This window comes from Eubalaena glacialis, chromosome 7, assembly GCF_028564815.1.
Source record: "Eubalaena glacialis isolate mEubGla1 chromosome 7, mEubGla1.1.hap2.+ XY, whole genome shotgun sequence".
Taxonomy (NCBI): Eukaryota; Metazoa; Chordata; class Mammalia; order Artiodactyla; family Balaenidae; genus Eubalaena; species Eubalaena glacialis.
Window position 1 is genome coordinate 65,191,386 of NC_083722.1, and position 19,218 is coordinate 65,210,603.

General features: G+C 38.3%; 1 protein-coding gene across 1 annotated transcript in view; it reads right to left on the minus strand.

The window, feature by feature from the left end:
- KIF15 (kinesin family member 15) overlaps positions 1–19,218 on the minus strand; it is a 69,030-nt gene that overhangs the window by 27,222 nt on the left and 22,590 nt on the right. The window contains exons 8-16 of the mRNA XM_061196518.1: positions 12,177–12,386; positions 10,366–10,491; positions 10,077–10,199; positions 7,986–8,109; positions 7,371–7,447; positions 6,937–7,146; positions 5,846–6,023; positions 3,704–3,845; positions 2,748–2,889 (exon numbers count right to left, since the gene is read on the minus strand). Of these exons, the coding sequence (XP_061052501.1) occupies positions 2,748–2,889; positions 3,704–3,845; positions 5,846–6,023; positions 6,937–7,146; positions 7,371–7,447; positions 7,986–8,109; positions 10,077–10,199; positions 10,366–10,491; positions 12,177–12,386 (1,332 nt within the window). The remainder of the gene's footprint in view (positions 1–2,747; positions 2,890–3,703; positions 3,846–5,845; positions 6,024–6,936; positions 7,147–7,370; positions 7,448–7,985; positions 8,110–10,076; positions 10,200–10,365; positions 10,492–12,176; positions 12,387–19,218) is intronic.

The following is a 19,218-nucleotide window of genomic DNA, read 5'->3' on the forward strand; positions in this document are numbered from 1 at the left end:
AGGAGGAAAACAGGCACTTTTTCATAGGTCAAACATCTTTTCCTGTGTTCCAACCAATGGCAATGAACATAGGAAAAGATGTGGTCTGGCCTCACTAGAAATGAGGAAAAGTAGAATTAAAACCATTTTCACTCATCAGACTGTCGAACAATGCCAGTTCTGGGGCCAGTGCTATGGAAGGAGTGCTCCCAGGCTTCCTGGGAAGGAATGTGGTGCAGCCACTTGGAGGGCACTTCAGCAGGATACTGAAACGTCCTAAAACTACCACTTCTCCTTCATAAAACCCGCCCCGGAGAATGCTTGCACTGGAAACCACCTAAATAAGCCACGTAATTACTCCAAAGCACAGAAGCCTGGGTTTAAAATGAGGTAGAGTTCTAAGTACTAGTTCATGTGGAAAGACCCAAGGCATATTCCTGAGTTAACAAAAGCCCACTGCAGAATAACATATGTAGGATGATTCCATTTATTTTTAAAAACAAAGTACGACAAAAAAAAAAAAAAAAAATCTATGAAATAACTCTACATATCTTCTCAGACTATGTATATTTACTGTACAAAATTGCTAAGAAAAAGGATTCCCAAATTGATGATAAATTACCCCTGGGGATGGGGATGGGGGATGAAGGACCAGATGAGACCCAGACTGGCAGTGGTACTCAAAAGGAACTTTAACCGAAACTTGTATACATATGTATACTTTCTTTAAACAAGGATAATGTATCCATAAAGTTCTCATATAATTAAAAATGAACAACAGCAACAAGATCTGAATTGCTATGCTACTCTTGGCAAAACTTTTAATCCCCTTCATCCTGTTTGCTCAGCTATAAAAAGAAGTAGACTAGAATGCCACAGTGCTTCAAGCTCTATAATTCTATTGCTAAGGGGCTACAAACTCAAATTATGAAACATTTGGTGATATTCTGCAAGTATTTTAAAATAATTTCCTGCAGATTTTAAAGGCCGCCTTTTAAAAAAAGCAATCTTAAAAATTCTACCTTTATAAGGAAAAATAGTATTTTTCTTGTATTTACTTGAAAATAGTATTTTCAAGTTAAATAATAGTATTTAACTTGATATATATCAAGTTAAATCATGATATATCCATACAGTATATTCTTGTGCAGCTGCCAAAACAAAACAAAAAACAAACAAAAACAAAAAGGAGAGAGGGACTTCCCTGGTGGTGCAGTGGTTAAGAATCTGGCTGCCAATGCAGGGGACACGGGTTCAAGCCCTGGTCTGGGAAGATTCCACATGCCGCGGAGCAACTAAGTCTGTGTGCCACAACTATTGAGCCCGCGTGCTGCATCTACTGAAGCCCACGAACCTAGAGCCCGTGCTCCACAACGAGAAGCCACCACAATGAGAAGCCCGCACACTGCAACAAAGAGTAGCCCCCGCTCACCGCAACTAGAGAAAGCCCATGTGCAGCAACAAAGACCCAACGCAGCCAAAAAAAAAAAAAAAAAAGAGAGAAAGTTTGTTTTTCTCCCTTTAGACATGGGACAAACTCTAAAATATTATGTTTAAACAAAAAATTGAGGTGTAGAATGATGTGTATGTGTATGCTACTGTTTGTGGGGAAAAAAAATATATGAAAAAGAAAGAAAAAACAAAAAAACTTTGTGACATTGACTGCCTCCAAGGAGGGTCTTGGTTGGCTAAAAGGACAGCAGACAGAATGAGACTTGTCACTTCGTACCTTTAAAAATACCAGTCATGGGACTTCCCTGGTGGTGCAGCGGTTAAGACTCTACGCTCCCAATGCAGGGGGACCGGGTTTGATCCCTGGCCAGGGAATTAGATCCCACATCCATGCCGCAACTAAAAGTTCACATGCCACAACTAAGGAGCCCACGTACTGCAACTAAGGAGCCGGCAAGCCGCAACTAAGGAGCTCGCCTGCTGCAACTAAGACCCAGTGCAACCAAATAAATAATATTAAAAAAAAAAATTCCAGTCATGTGATTACCTATTCAAACAAATAAAATTACTTTGAAAAGCAGTATCCTATTAAGTGATACAAAAAGCATCACTGATAAAGATAACCATTAGAGAGAAACATCTATTATTTTTAAGATGTATAAGGAAAGGTTTTTTTTTAGCCTTTAGAGAATTTGGTCCAAAAGTTAAAATAACCAGGATGAGCAGCATCAGCTTCTTAACCTTTGCCTTCCTTATGTATTCCCCTTCCCTCTCCTCATTCTCAGATGTTCACAGTTTTCTTCTTTCACGAGGGCTATGGTTATTTAGGGGAACAATCCCTTCTATTATCCCCCGTGTTACCCTTGATCCTTTAGTGGTCTTTATCTTTAGGATTTCTATTCTTCCACTGCAAGCTTTGAGCACACAACACATTATAGCAACAATTGCCATATACTGAGAGCCATCAGGTGCCAGGCACTTTATTATCTCATTTAATGCTCTAAAAACCCAGTTATTAAGTTGACCTCGTCTCCAATTCAGAGGCAATAAATGAGGCTCAGAAGTTAGGAAACCCTGCCTAAGGTTACTGACAGATTAGAATTTGAACCCAGGTCTGATTCCAAATGCTGTATTCTTCCCTACATGACCCTGCCACTGGGGGTTATACATCAGAACCCTAGGACTAGTATTACCCTGGGGTTAACTGTTGGCAAGGGATTCTATCTGTATCTGGAGATAATCTGTGCAGACTCTCCATTATTCACAAAATGAGACACCAATGATTTAAGGTTGAAGTACTGCTTCAGATTACCTACCTTAAGTGTTTCAGCATGAATTTTATTCAGCTGAGAAACTTCTTGCCGCTTGCAGGCTTTTGTTGCTTCCAAAAGGTTTTCAAGATTAAGGTTCGCTTTTTGCAAAGACTGAAGCTCTGATTCTAATTCCAGCTGCCTTTTCCTAATACATATTATAATATTGAGTGTTTCAGGTAATAAGTAATGTCATACATTTGTAGAGTACTTTACAGTTTATATTCTCACACAACTTTATAGTTTTCTCTTTAAATCAGAGATATTCTCAGATTATTACTGTGATTTTCCAATTGGGTAAAATACAGCTCAGAGATTGATGACTGTTTAAGGTATTCAACTAGCAAATGGTAGCGCTCCAATTCAAAAGCCCAAACAATCCACAATGATTCCATATGTAATATGTTATTTTTAAAACAAACATTTCTATATATTTTAGAACAGGATTAATCTTAATTATAATATGAATGTGGTTTATCTTTGTTTTCTTTTACACAGAATATCAAGTGAGAATATTAACAGGAAAAATTTAATAAAAAATAAATAACTGCATAAAACTTGAATCTCAAAAAAAAAAGAATATTAACAAACCTGTAATTTCTAAAAATCCTGATCTAATTCATAACAGCGGTGATTTAAATTTGCTGGCCAGATAAAGAATTTCCAAGTAACTTTAACAGATACTCATCTCAATAGGTATATCCCTTAAAACATCTGTATCATCTAGTTCATTGAATATATTATTAAAGACTAGAAGTTTATGTCAACTGTACCTCAATTTTTAAAAGTGAGTAAAGAAAAAGAGCTAGATGCAAGCCCTTTTCCTTCATGTCAAAACAAGTTAGCTGCTATATTAGAATATTTGAGGTAAATGTTCAATTAAATCATCAATGCTAAACACCAAAACAAACCAACACTAAAAGGTCAGAAATAGCAAGCATGAATGTGTATTTATACTTTACCTAGTTAGTTCTTTGAATTCTTCATATTCTTGCTTTGAATTATTCAGCTCTGTCTGAACTTGCAGGAGTTGTGCTTTTAACTTCTCAGTGTTTGCTAATGAACATGGCTCTTTTGGAGCTTTAGGAGAGAATCTTTGCTGACCTGATAATAAGGAAACAACCTGGTCTTTGAAAAAGAAAAATAACAGAATACATATTCTAAGTTCTCTGCCAGGTATCAATTTTGAAGCACAAGGAGGAAAAAAGAGAAATCATTGGAAAGTGGACCCTAAAATACAAGAGCCTGTAACTCAAGAGGAGACATAAGACACAACCCAGTGCATCAAAGAGTATCAGAAGTTGTTTTTGAGAAGCTGTGAAGCCACAGGATGAAGGGGCATATTTAACCCAACACCTTTTCCGTTAAGAGAAAAGAGCAAACAATGACTGAAGTATAACACCCACACTGCTGGACAGAGAAACATCACCAATTGAATCTTGCAGGAATCAATGCCAACGGTCAATGAATTTTTAGCAAAAGAAACAAATAGCAATGGCAGGCAACTGAAAGAACTTGGTATCATCTACCAGGTAGAATATATTAATTTTCAGGGATTGCTTAGAAGGCTGAATTTGTTGAAAAGAGTGCCACTGAGTTTCAGTATGGGAAACAACATGTAAAAATGTTTAGAGAGGGATTTCCCTGGTGGTCCAGTGGTAAAGAATCAGCTTTCCAATGCAGGGGACGTGGGTTCGATCCCTGTTCAGGGAACTAAGATCTCAAATGCCGTGGAGCAACTAAGCCCGTGCACCACAACTATTGAGCTTGTGTGCCTCAATGAAAGCCCGCCTGCCACAAACTACAGAGGAGCCCACGCGCTCTGGAGCCTGTGTGCCACAACTACAGGGCCCACGAGCCCTGGAGTCTGTGCACCACAACTAGAGAGAGAAAACCTGCACGCCACAACTAGAGAGAAGTCCGCGTGCCACAGCTAGACAGAAACCCAAGGAGACTGCGCACTGTAACGAAAAGATCCTGCATGCTTCAACAGAGATGCCTCAACAAAGAACCCATGTGCCGCAAGTAAGACACGACGCAGCCAAAAGAAAATAAGGAAAATAAATAAATAAAATAAATAAATGTTTAAAAAAAAGAAGAAAGATTGAAGTAAATACCCCAAACTGCTTATTAAAAAAGAAATTGTTTAGAGAATGATGTATGTTTAGAAGATGGTGAGGTCCAGAAATTACCATTAGTATCTTTCAAAGGTAGTAAGTTAAGGTACTACTGAGGGCAAAATGGCCAACAAAATACAGAGCATTGTAGGAAAAAATAGTTAATACAGAAAACCTGATTTTAACTTTGCATCTAAAATTGTGGTCTCTCTACAACCCATATTCTGTGAATTTTATTCTTTCGTTAATTCATAACAGAATGGAAGAAGGCTTGGAAAAGGAAATTTAAAAAATATTTTTTTCCTTTATCATTGCAGTATAAAAAGATTAGAACTATCTCAATTTCAACCTAAAGAGAAACAAAGGCTGAAACAGAATGTGATAAAAGACCATGAAGATATTCACTCTAAGAATGGAGCAAACATAGACTTTGTTACCAAATCCCAGAGCATTAACACCAATGGCTGCCAAGCGTGTAAATCAGATCAGTAACTAAACCACTTTTCAGAGAGTAATCGTAAACTTACAGAACTAATGTAGAGCAGAACGTACACTGGCAAGCATTACCCGCAACCATGACGTCAGGACCAATCACTGTGCTGGCTGGACCGTGAGTCTGATCACTCTGACATCTCTCACACTGTACAGATGTTCGTCAGGTGAATAAATATCTCAACTCTACACTCATTCATGTTGTCATTAGTTAAGTACTTTTCATTTCAAATATTTAAAATAGGACAATTCCGTTTAATAAAAATGTAAAGTAATATCTGAATCAATCTTTTATCTGTAAGACAGAGATATTCTTTGAGTATTCCTTTGCTAATGGGTATCTATTAGCCTTCATAAAGAATAAGTATGTATATAAGAAATTTGTACACCAGGTCTAGAGGCTAAAATGAAAACTCTCAATGCAAGGCAATATCGATGCCCTTTTAAACAGTCCCCTCGCCCCTAGAAGGCATGTTTACAACTATCACGTCTTACTTTTGTCATTTTTCTCTTTGCCAGATACTTCAAAGAAAGCTTTTTCCAGGATTGTGATGGTCTGGGCATCCATTTCGTGGGCTCTTTTCACAGGCTGTGACAATCTCAGTCTTCTGTTCTCCTCCCTGAGGGAATGATTTTCCATAGCATATTTTGCAACTCTGGGGTGGTGCTCTACCTGTCACATGGAAGAATTAGAGACTTACGCATTTACAAACATGACCTTAGCGAACAAGTCTTTCCGAAAGCCAACAGCAAACACTGTGGACACCGCAGGCACTGCGGGGGTGGGGAGTACCTCAGCTTTTACCATCAGACTGAATACGTGCATATCCCACAACTCTGAACTCTACATTCGGGTCTGGAAACTCGAAACTTCCCCGCCTACCCCTGAAACGTTCACCCAGGCACCTGCGGTGATAAGCACAGGGTGCACATTGTGGCAGGCTCTTCCCGCAAAGGAGACGGCTTGAATTAACACACTGAAGAGAATTAGGAAACTCTACTGACCAGGGTGGAATGCCCCCCAAAGACACATTAAATGAAAAGGGCAAGGTACAGAAAAGTGTGTATGCTGTCTTCTGTGCACAAAAGGGATAAAAGTAAAAACATCTATCAATATTAGTTGGAAAATGCAGAAAAACCTCTCAAAAGATATCCCCTCTGGTAAGAGATTATCCTTGTTTTTTAATTACGTGCCTGTGTTAACTATCCATCCTCTCAGGGAAAAGGAAAAACAACAACACTTCAAAGGGCTCAGCTGCGAAGAGACTACTGGCTCCGATAACCCCAGGTGCCCACTGGGAGGAAGTGTGCTTGGCCTGCTGGGGCTAAGTGCCATGGCAGCGACACCACCACAACCACCACCACGTCCTCCCTTCTCCCTTCAGGTTTTACTACTTTAGAAAATTGGGGGGGTGGGGGGGGAAGGGGGGAGGGGCACATTATGCAATCATACTGTCAGTTGAATTCATTTAAAACACTTTCTCTTGCATTAAATTACAAGAATTTGCTGACCAATTTGGTGACTGATTCATACTTGCCTTGAGCTTCTTTTAGTTTTACAATTACTGCGAATGTCATGTACTCACTTGTTCTCGCAGAGTTTGAATCTCATCCCTCAATTCCAACAGCAAACGATCCTGCTCCTCGGGCAGAAAACTTCCCCGGGATTCCTTGTGGAGCTTCTCCAGGCGCATTATTTGATCCTCTCGGAATTTCACGATCATTTTATTAGATTGAATAAATTTTTCTTTTTTGAGGGTGAGGTCTTCCAATTGGCTAACTTTTTCTACCAAAGACTTAAGAAATTCATAATTTGGTTAAACATAAAAAATAATTGGGCTTCCCTAAATTTTCACAAAACAAGCAATAAACACTAACTTCACATTTAATCTCAAAGGCAAAATTAGGTTTTTCAGTCTTCCTTTGTTTTATTTACTTGTGCCATTTATTTCACTCGGAAAAGCTCCTCATAGTGAAAGCCTAAAATATCTTGAATCCCCTTTTACTAATTGTTTCCTACCTTCTTTTCCTGTTCAGATTTCTTAAAGAATAACATTGCCTCTCGGAAATACTTCATGTAGTCAGTCTCGTCTTTGTCTGTAACGGGTCCAGTAAGAAAGAAAAGGAAAGAGGAAAAATGTTTTATCTCTCAAATTTTAAGAACAAGAAATGAGCTAAAATAGCCTTTGATTGACTGCTCTCAATGTCTTAAAGAATCAGACTCTCATCACCAGATCATGAATTTCAAATTAACCCAGTCTACAAATTACCTATTCTTTGAAGAAAAGTAAGTCTCTCATATCCAATTTAGTAAACATATAAAGATTACATATGACAGAATCCTGGAAGTGGATCTAAATGAAATTTACTAGTATCTCTTTTTAGCACTTATTAGGGATGAATTATTCAAAATTATTTCTACTCCCCTTTCCCACCACATCTCACAGAAATCAGTACCTGTGGTAACTGTGTCTGGTTACAAAGTACCATGTTCCTATGTAGGTGAAATAAACAGGAACAGACACTCGTAGGAAATCTGGGTAGCCTTACTGTGTTGTGCCTGTCACTGGAGGGCTCTCATACTAATACCCATGCCTGGATTTCCTCCGGTTAGAGGACACTGCGCCCATCGTACCTCCGGTCCGAAAGCTTTCTGGTGGTATCTGCCCTGCAGTAAGCTGGGCCAGCTGCTCTTTGAGCCTCTTCACTTCAGCTTGGAGTTGGGTCACATTTCCTTGCGTGTCTTCATTTACCACTGCCTGTTCAAGAATTTTTTTAAAAAGCATTAAAAGAACGCTGAGTCATACAGCCTCGTGTTTATATTTGTTTGTATGATTTGGAGTGACGAAGACCAAACAAAACTGCACTTGCATCTCACAAACAGTCCAAAGGCCTCCAAAATCAGTGCGCTGGAGTGCGGAGGGAGCTTCCTTCCTCTCTGCCTTCACACCTAGAGCCAGAGACTCTTTCCCCTCCCCTCCCCAAGCCCCCACTTAGGTCTCTGCTCTGTTGACTAGCCCTGGGCCCTGCTGGGCTGGGTCGCCTCTGGGATCAACGTATATTCATCTAACACTGCCTTCTTCCTGAGATAACCCTACCCCGTGAAGAAGAGCAAACACCTCCATGAGTGTCACCTCCCCCTGTCTTCGCTCACTAAAGAGGTGTAAGGAACTGCAGAGCTGACCTGAGCTCCACTGGCTTGGAAGAAACCACCCTCTCCAGAAAAATCCAACCCTGTATTTCCTAACAGTCTCCTGGAAGGGAGAGTTGGTTTGACAACTCCATTTCTGTTTTATTATCACACTAAATGCTCTTTTAAAGAAATGTCTTATTTGAGATGACTTCTAAGAAGTTCATAAAGTCCCACAAAACCTAGAGGGTGATAACAAGAGTCAAGAGCTGAGAACCAACCAAATCAAATACCCAATACTCCAGAGTGAGGGAGAAACCTCTGACAGCCCCAAGGTCCCCATGTTCCTGTCTGTAGCTGGGTCTGCCCACGGGGAAGGACTGTTCACTCTTAAACAAATTCCAGACATCCAAGCCACTTTCCCTTGGTAGGCTGCAGCAGAGGACTCACCGTTGGCAGTGACTAGTATAAGGCTCCTGGTTTTGTCATTTCATGTGTTAAGAAGCCATTTCTAGTTGCTTCTGATTCTTATGGACAGCCTCATTAAAAGGCACTCCTATACACTGTGACGTCACTGCCACATTGGTGACATCATAATTCTAATTATCCCTGCAGTTCTCCACTCTCCAAAATCTTCTAGTAAGTCCCAAGAGATAGGGTCAGGAAGCTCTAATGATTTTCCTCCTCATATTACAAATATCCCACAGGGGGTTCATAATCCAATAAAATGAATGAATAACCAGACCTATACTCTTCTGCCTTACCCAGGGGAAGAGGCAACATGGACCTCTTTGCTTTTACCATGATAAGATCACCAGGGAGTCTATTTTGGGAGGTAAGAATGACCACTTTCTCCTTTGAAAGAGAGAGGAAATTAATTTGCCAGTTTATGCCCCTTGATTCTTTTGTCTAGAACCAAAGAGCCCTCCAACCTCTCCAAAGCAAGTGGGGAACTCCTTGGTCTTTTGACAGTCTGCACCAGGGGTTGGCAAAGTGCTGCTTGAACATAGCCATGCCCATATGTTTACATATCATCTACAACTGCTTTCTCACTACAAAGGCAGAGCTGAGTAGTTGGGACAGAGACCATATGGTCCAAGAAGCCGAAATTATTTACCTCTTGGGCCCTTTACAGGAAGTTTTCTGACCACTGGTGTACACAAATATCAAGGAAACTTCTTGTATATAAAGAAAAATGAGGACTCCTTGGAGTTATAGACAACTTGAAAGACAAAGTTTGTCAATATCATCAAACTGCGTTCAAAGTGGATCCTCCTGCTCCCAACACCCAGCTCTGACAGCACGGTTTAGGTAAATAAATTTAGTCTCCAGCCCAATTACAAAGGAAAAACTTTGCCTTCCCTTGAGAAAAAACTAGCCAAACAATAATGACCATAAGACCTACTCTAGTCTCAAATTACATGAGCGATATAGAAGGCTAGGAAAGATAAAATAGAAACCGTGCTTAGAGTTAGGCTTTCACAACAGAGAAATACAGTAACTAAAAGCTAATGTTAATATGAGGGCAATCACAAAAGTGAGACACTGCAAGCTTAAATATTTTTCTAATTTACTTAAGTACACTCAGTATTTTACCTTATTTTTAATCAGCTTGGCTCTTTGGGCAAAATTAAGCGTTGATAGGGTTTCCCCAAAACACCTAGATCCAGGATGAACATTTGCAATTATGGCTGTTTTGGCATTACCTCCAAGGGAATCCTGTTTAATGATATGAATGGTACACATTTTCAGGGGAGGAACCACAAGATGTTTTTTAAGCAAACAAAATGTATACTATTAGCACCAAGGCTGAGAGATTATCCGACTACCAACCATAGTGAGCATAACCAAAACAGGGGCCCAGGAACCCAATGATCTACTTTACCCGGAGTAAGAAGGTAAGTTTGGAGTCTCTGTAGCAAACGTGTCTCTGTTTTCCATTACCCACATCGACAAGTGCAGTAATCACCTGGCCCAGGCAGCTCAACGATCGGTTTATGTTACCTGCTTCCTAGGGCGTTGGGGAAAAAGAACAAAAAATTGAGGTGCACTGATGTCTTTTTAGTATTTTGAATTAAAATATACCTAGCAGGGTGGCAATTTGGAATGGAAAGGCAAGACAGGGACAATATTAGTTAAGGTAACTAACTTCTTAGCAAAAAGATGTCCTCAGCTGTCCACTAACCTTTTCCTATTCGAGGCACACACTGCAATTTTAGTACTATTCAAATACAAACACAAAAATCATGTGAAGGAAAAAAATATCAATGTCACCTCATAATTGTAATAGTTTTAAACTGACCTATAGGTAGGGATAAAATCTAGAAGAGAACAGAGGAAAAAAAGTTGGAGTGCATTAATAGGCATATTTTTCAATCCTTTTATGTTAAAATGTTTGCTACATTATAAGGGTATGGTAACTAATAACCCACTCCCATGTCCCACAAAGCCACCAATGAACATATTACAAGAGAACATTCAGTCTAATTCTGTAATGTAATGTATAATAAAACCCCTTTAAAAGAGTGGTTTCAGGAGAAAAGAAAAATGTTTGGGTTAAACATGTTACACTGGATTTTTACCGTAGGGAGCATATTTCGATAACTGGGTCTGCAGAAGTGGGAGAATAGAAAAAAAGAGAGGAGGAATAGAAATTATTAAGTAAGATGTGATGAGTACGGAGTTGCCACTATCTGTTACCATTCAGAAAGGTGGTTTATGGTCACAGTTGAGAGCCCTGTCTGTGGAGCTGGATTACCATTTGAATCTCAGCGACTCTTAGCCATGTGCCCCTGGAAAATTTCCTCCAGTTTCTTCAAAATAGAAAGGATAATAGGATCACTTCCCAGAGTTGTTGGGACGGTTAAATAGCTAATATATATAAAGCATTTAGAATGGGCCCAGCATATGTCCTATTTTGAACTTATGCTATTTTTCTTTGCTTCATGTCCCCATAGAAACACAAATGTGGGACAGACTGAAACTTCCTGAGAGCTCAAGCGGCTCAAACCCTCACTTTTAAGGCAAACAAGACCCTCGCCTCTACCATTTCTGACTCTTCTCCCCACCACCCTTATATATCCTAAACTGTAGAATCCACACACATTTCATTTTTTTAAATTAATTTTTATTGGAGTATAGTTGTTTTATAATGTAAGAACCTTTTTTTTTTTTTTTTTTTGTCCGCAGGGCATGTGGGATCTTAGTTCCCTGACCAAGGATTGAACCCGTGTCCCTTGCATTGGAAGCGCGGAATCCTAACCACTGGACTGCCGGGGAAGTTCCCACACACATTTTACTGACAGTGCATATTACAATACATATACATATATACATTAGCAATACATATTACCAAGAACTTCTGGTAATACCTTAGCCTAGAACGAGGTCCTTAACCCTTAACTCAAGAACTACTTTCCCATGCTTCCCCCAAGCAGGCCATGTCACACCCTTCTTCCTCTGACCCCTGCTACCACTCATATTATCACCCCTTTTGGCATGAATTCAAATACTCTTGCTACTGACACTCGTCATATCCCATGTATGTTTACTGTCCCTACCCCACAACAAAAATTTCTATACCTTTTGGATGAAAGCAATTTCTTAATCCTTTGTAGCCCTCAAAACACTTAGCTTGGTATTGACTTCTAGTAATCATTCACAGTCAAGAATTGAAGACCATAATTCCGTTCTTACCTTCAATCTCATCCCTTCTGCATGGGTATCTTTTTGCCTTTCAGATCCTGCTAAATCCACCAGATTGAGAAGGGAGGTCCGTATGTTCACAGTTTCATGGCTTTTCTCCATTGACTCTATTGTAATTGTAAAGACTGCATGAGACCTAGAGGATTCTCTATTCATTGATGTCGATGCTACACGTCTGTTTCTCCACCCTCCAGACAACACCTAGGCAAAAGGAAAACACATTATCACGACTTCCAAGCGGTCACAACAGCCACGAACATCAGTAGGAAATTTGCAAAGAGTGGTGAGAGACCATCTAATGAGGAATATACTCAAGTTATTTTCCTTTCCCTTTCCTTTTCTGATTCTTCTCCATGTCATGAAAGAAAACAAGCAGGAAATCAGAAGGCATAGGATCTAGAATGGGTTTTGCCATTTCTGTATTTGTATTAACTCAATGCAAATCGCAAAATCTCTCTGGACCCTCTTCTTTACCGAGACTATGAGAAAGTTAGATAAAATAAATCTCAAAATTACCTTCAAGCCCAAAGTTTTATTAGCTCTTTTGGTCTACAAAGTATTTGTTTTCCCTCCCTATTTCCTGTGGCAAGCAGGATACATGAAGGTTCAGACTGCAGACTCTAGAATTGGATGAACATGAGTTCAACTCTTGGCTCCACTATCTACCAGTTGTGTGGTCTGGGGGCCAGTTGACCTTTTCAAGGCTCAGTCCCATATTTGTAAAATGGGAATATGGGTACCTACCTCACAGGGCAGAACATCTCAAACTGTAATATGAATGCTAATCAGCTAGGATCTGGTTAAAATTCAGATTCTGACTCAGCAGACGTGAGGTAGAGACTGAGATCCTGCATTTCTAACAACCTCCTATGTGACACCCATAGTCTGAGAACTACATTCTTGAGTGGCATGGTCATAATATCTATCGGATAAAATGAAGAAATTAGTAGCTTACCTCAAAAAGTAGATAAAAAATTAAATGAAATAACATATACAAAAGGAGTTAGCACAGGGCTTAGCACATACACTCAATAAATGGAGCTGTTATAACCCTCTCTATTAACCAGCCATAGCATAAAAATGAAATTGTTTATATCTTTATTTTTTTGGTTAGTAGTTCATGCTTCCTTTTCATAACACTAAATACTGTATATTAAATATTATATAATGATACATTCATAACAGCTGCAAAGAGAAAGAGAGAGAGATCCTCAAACATGGGACAAATTTCAAAATACTATTAGCTTAAAAAAGCAAGTGCAGGGCTTCCCTGATGGTGCCGTGGTTAAGAATCCGCCTGCCAATGACGGGGACACGAGTTTGAACCCTGGTCCGGGAAGATCCCACATGCTGCGGAGCAACTAAGCATGTGTGCCACAACTACTGAGCCTGGGCTCTAGAGCCCGCGAGCCACAACTACTGAGCCCGTGTGCAACAACTACTGAAGCCCACGCGCCTAGAGCCCGTGCTCCACAACAAGAGAAGCCACTGCAATGAGAAGCCTGCACACCTCAACAAAGAGTAGCCCCCGCTCGCCGCAACTAGAGAAAGCCCATGCACAGCAATGAAGACCCAGCACAGCCAAAAATAAATAAATAAATTTATCAATTTATAAAAATAAATAAAAATTTTAAAAAAGCAAGTGTAAAAGTAGCACAATATACTATCATTTGTGCAACATAAGGTGAAAAAGCAAATACAAGTCTGCTTATTTAAATACTTATGCAAAGACCAAATACAAACAAAAATCAAAAACAAAACACAAAACTATTTGGTGAATAGTCATGGATTAGAAGACTCAATATTGTTAAGATATTAATTCTCCACAAATTGATCGACAGATTCAACCCAATCCCACTTAAAAATCCCAGCAGTCTTTTCTGTAGAAACTAACAAACTAAATCTGAGTATATGAAAATGCAAAGGACTAAAGAATAACCAAACTAATTGTTAAGAAATTAGAGAACTTACTCTACCTGATCTCAAGACGTACTTCTCAGCAATACAGGCCTAACTCATTTTATTGTGCTTTGCAGATATTATGTTTTTTACAAATTGAAGGTTTGTGGCAACCCTGTGTCAAGCAAGGCTGACTCTCTTGTTAGGGGCTAATGTAGCTGGTGACTAAGTTGAAGCCAATGCTCATTTACCATTCTAAAATTCCTAGGGCCTTAAGAATTATGCTAAATCTACTCTGCCTATGCTCTATAACTGGAACAACAAAGCCTGGATGACAGCACATCTGTTTACAACATGGTTTACTGAATATTTTAAGGTCACTGTTGAGACCTATTGCTCAGAAAAAAAATTCCTTTGAAAATAGTATTGCTCATTGACAATACACCTGGTCACCCAAGAGCTCTGGTGGAGATGTACAACAAGGTTAATGTTGTTTTCATGGCTGCTAATACAACATCCATTCTGCAGCCCATGGATCAAGGAGTCATTTTGACTTTCAAATCTTATTATTGAAGAAATATACTTCATAAGACTAAAGCTGCCATGGATAGTGATTCCTCTCATGGATCTGGGGAAAGTCAACTGAAAACTTCCTAGAAAGGATTCACCACTCTAGATGCCATAAAGAACATACATGACTCATGGCAAGAGGTCAAAATATTAACGTTAACAGGACTTTGGAAGAAGCTGATTCCAACCCTCATGTGTGATTTTGAGGGGTCCAAGACTTCAGTGGAGGAAATAACACAGATGTGGTAGGAATAGCACGAGAAGTAGAATTAGAAGTGGAGCCTGAAGATGTGACTGAACTGCTGCAATCTCCTGATAAAACAGATGAGAGGTTGCTTCTTATGGATGAGCAAAGAGAGTGGTTTCTTGAAATGGAATCTACTCCTGGCGAAGATGCTGTGAAGATTGTTGAAAAGACAACAGAGGATTTAGAATATTATATAAACGTAGTTGATAAAGCGGGGCAAGGTTTGAGAGGACTGACTCCAATTTTGAAAGAAGTTTCACTATGGGTAAAATGGTACCAAACAGCTGCAGAGAAATCATTCATGACAGTAAGAGTCCCCTGATGCAGCAAGCTTCATTGTTGTTTTATTTTAAGAAATTGCAACATCCACTCCAACCTTCAGCAACCACCATCCCTATCAGTCAGCAGCCATCACCATTGAGGAAAGACCTTCCAGTAGCAAAAAGATTATGATTCACTGAAGGCTCAGAGGATGGTTAGCATTTTTTAACAATAAAATATTTTTAAATTAAGGTATATACATTTTTTTTTAGACATAATGCTATTGCACACTTGATAAACTACAGAACATCGCTTTTATATGCACTGAGAAACCAAAACATTCATGTGACTCACTTTATTGCAATATTTGCTATATTGTGGTGGGGGGGGGGGGACCAAACCTATGATATCCTCAGGTTTGCCTAATATCGAGCAACAATATCAATATCAAGACAGTTGTGTATTGGTAACTGATTCAGACACATAGATCAATGAAACAGAATACAATCAGATATAAACCCATACATGCACGATCAATTGATTTTCTTTAAAGGTGCAAAGGCAACCGAATGAGAAAATTCTTTTAAACAAATGGTGCTGCATACGGGATCAAAACCAAAAAGGCAACCCAAGAGTGGACTCTGATGTCAACTATGGGCTTTGGGTGATTACGATATGTCAGTGTAAGTTCATCAATTGTACCACTTTAATGGGGAATGTTTAAAATGGGGAAGGTTACCCATTTGGGGGAGCACGGGATATATGAGAAAGCACTGTACATTCCCCTCACTTTTGCTGTGAACCTAAAATTGCTCATCTTAAAAAAAAGCAAGAGGGACTTCCCTGGTGGTCCAGTGGTGAAGACTCCACGCTCCCAATGCAGGGGGCCCAGGTTCGATCCCTGGTTGGGGAACTAGATCCCACATGCTGCAACTAAGGGTTCACATGCCGCAACTAAAGATCCTGCATGCTGCAACTAAGACCCGACGCAGCCAAATAAATAAATAAATATTTTTAAAAAAGAAAGGAAGAAAGGGGAAAGAGCACTGAATAAAGCAGAACACAAAACACTAAGAAAGATGGTAGAAAGATGGTAGAAACCAGTCCAACAATATCAACAATCATACTTATGTAAAGTTAGGTAAAATGTTGTCAAAAAAAAAATTTTTTTTTTAAAGCAAGATATAACTACATGGTTTTTCTTGTAGAAAAACTTAAAACATTAAAACATAGAGGACTGATGGGAAAACATATACCAGGCAAATAACTAATCAAAAGAATGCTCAGTGGTATGTCAATATCAGACAAAATAAATTTTTAAGGCAAAATATGTTAATAGAAAACTGTGTTAATAATAGAAAACTAGGGACTCCCTGGTGGCGCAGTGGATAAGAATCTGCCTGCCAATGCAGGGGACACGGGTTCAAGCCCAGGTCCGGGAAGATCCCACATGCCACAGAACAACTAAGCCCATGTGCCACAACTACTGAGCCTGCGCTCTAGAGCCCCCATGCCACAACTACTGAGCCCGTGCGCCTTGAGCCCATGCTCCACAGCAAGTGAAGCCACTGCAATGAGAAGCCCGTGCACCACAACGAAGAGTAGCCCCCGCTCTCCACAACTAGAGAAAGCCCGCACAAAGCAATGAAGACCCAATGCAGCCAAAAATAAAAATTAAAAAAAAAAAAAGAAAACTGTGTTAATATAAATACAAAACTATGAATTCAAATCAAAGGAAGATATATTAATTCTACTACTTGCATATGCCCCTAATAAAAGTCTATCTCTATATGTATACATATATATTTATGTATACAGACAAAAATCAAGACAAAACCAACACTTGAGCTGGAGATTAATATATCTCAAGTACTGATAGATTATACAGACAAAAAAATATTAGTAAAAATATAAAACCCTATATCCAAGGATGTACATTCTTCTCAAGCACACACTTATAAAAGTTGGCCATTGTATTAATCCATAAATAACTTCTCAATAAATCTCAAAGACTAGGAATCACACAAGACCAAATTCTCTGATCCCAATGCAATTAACAATCAACATGAAAAATAAATTTAAATTTCCCATAAATTGGGGAATTTAAAATCACATTTCTAAGTAAATCATGGGTCAAAAAAGAGATAATGGAATAATACTTAGATCTATATGACAGTTAAGATATTAAAACTTGTGTGAACTTTAAGTAATATTAAGTAAATTTATAGCATTAAATACAAAAGAAAGGCCAAAATGAGCTAAGCATCGAGCTTAAGAAGTCAGAAGAAGGACAGTAGGATAAACCCAAAGAAAATAAAAATAAAACATTAAAGAGTAAGGCCATATAAACCATCACAACTATTCAAAAAGAGAACAAAATTGCAGTTACAGCAAAGATTTTTAAAATGAGAATACTAGGAACAACTTTATGCCAATATATTTGAAAACTTAGAGGAAACTAAAATTTTTCTAGGAATACGTAACCTATCAAGACTTCTGACCCAAAATGCCTGCATAGGTCTATTAAAGAATTTTTATTTGTTGTTAAAAATCTTCTTACCAAATAAATAAATAAATAAACAAATAATCAATCTAACTAAACACAAGGCCCAGATAATTTGGGGGATGAGTGCTACATGCTTTTTAAGAACAGGTCATTCTAATCACACATATTTCCAAAACACATAAAGGTGGTAATAAAGCAAGATAAGGAAAGTAGGAAAAAGGAAAATTACAAGTTTATCTCAATCTTAAGCCCTGATGAAAAATGATAAACAAAATACTGACAAAGCTAATCCAATATTTTATCATGTTAACATGTTAAATGAGAAAAACCACATGATCATCTCAGTAGAGGTAGAAAGAGCATCTGACAAAATTTAACACACATCCTTGATTTTATAAGATACTTAACAGGGTGGCTGATTATAAAAGCATTCTATTAAAAAACCTGCATTTCTATACATAACAGACAACATGTAATTTTGAAAAGAAGTTATCCCCCACCAGAGCAATAAAAAATATAAGGTATATTGGAATAAAGGTAACAAAAAAAGGTAAGACTTTTATGGTGAAAATTATTGTAACGTAAGACATTAAAGACCCAATTAAATGAAGAGACATACCATGTTCATGTATGAACTCTACTGTAAAGATGTCAATCCCTCCAAACTGGTCTCTAACTGCAATGCAATTCCAATCAAAATCTCAACATTATTTTTTGAAAATGTATATATACATATACCGGATCACAAATAAAACCTATCTCTTACTATAAGAGTCACAGTTTAAGAAGTTTGAATAAGATTTGCTGAAGATGGAAGAATAAATTAATGAACCCTGATATATGTATATTTATTTATTTATAAATATTCATATAATGGATTACACAGCAGTGAAAAAAAGGCAACATAGATGAATTTCATACACTGTGTTGAGTTTAAAAAAGTTATAGAAGGCAAAATACATACCTCTTTTTAAAACTCAAAAACAGGCAATACTAACATTTTAAGAAATACATACATATGTGATTTAAAAGTAGAAGAAAATGATAATGACATTCAGCACAGTGCTTATGTTTAGGGAGGAACCAGGGATATGAAATAGAAAGAAGCACACAGGTAGAATGATAATATTGGTGATATTTAGTTCTAAATTGTCTAATGGGGTCCTGCAAGTTCATTTTAACATTATGCTTAGTAAGTTATATGCATGTGGCAATATTGTGTATGTATCAAATATTACATACAAAAAAACTGTTTCAAATCAACTGGCCAGGTTAGAATCCATAAAATGTGAATAGAGGAAGAAATAGAAAATATGAACAGACCAATCACAAGCAATGAAATTGAAACTGTGATTAAAAATCTTCCAACAAACAAAAGTCCAGGACCAGATGGCTTCACAGGTGAATTCTATCAAACATTTAGAGAAGAGCTAACACCCATCCTTCTCAAACTCTTCCAAAAAATTGCAGAGGAAGGAACACTCCCAAACTCATTCTATGAGGCCACCATCACCCTGATACCAAAACCAGACAAAGATACTACAAAAAAA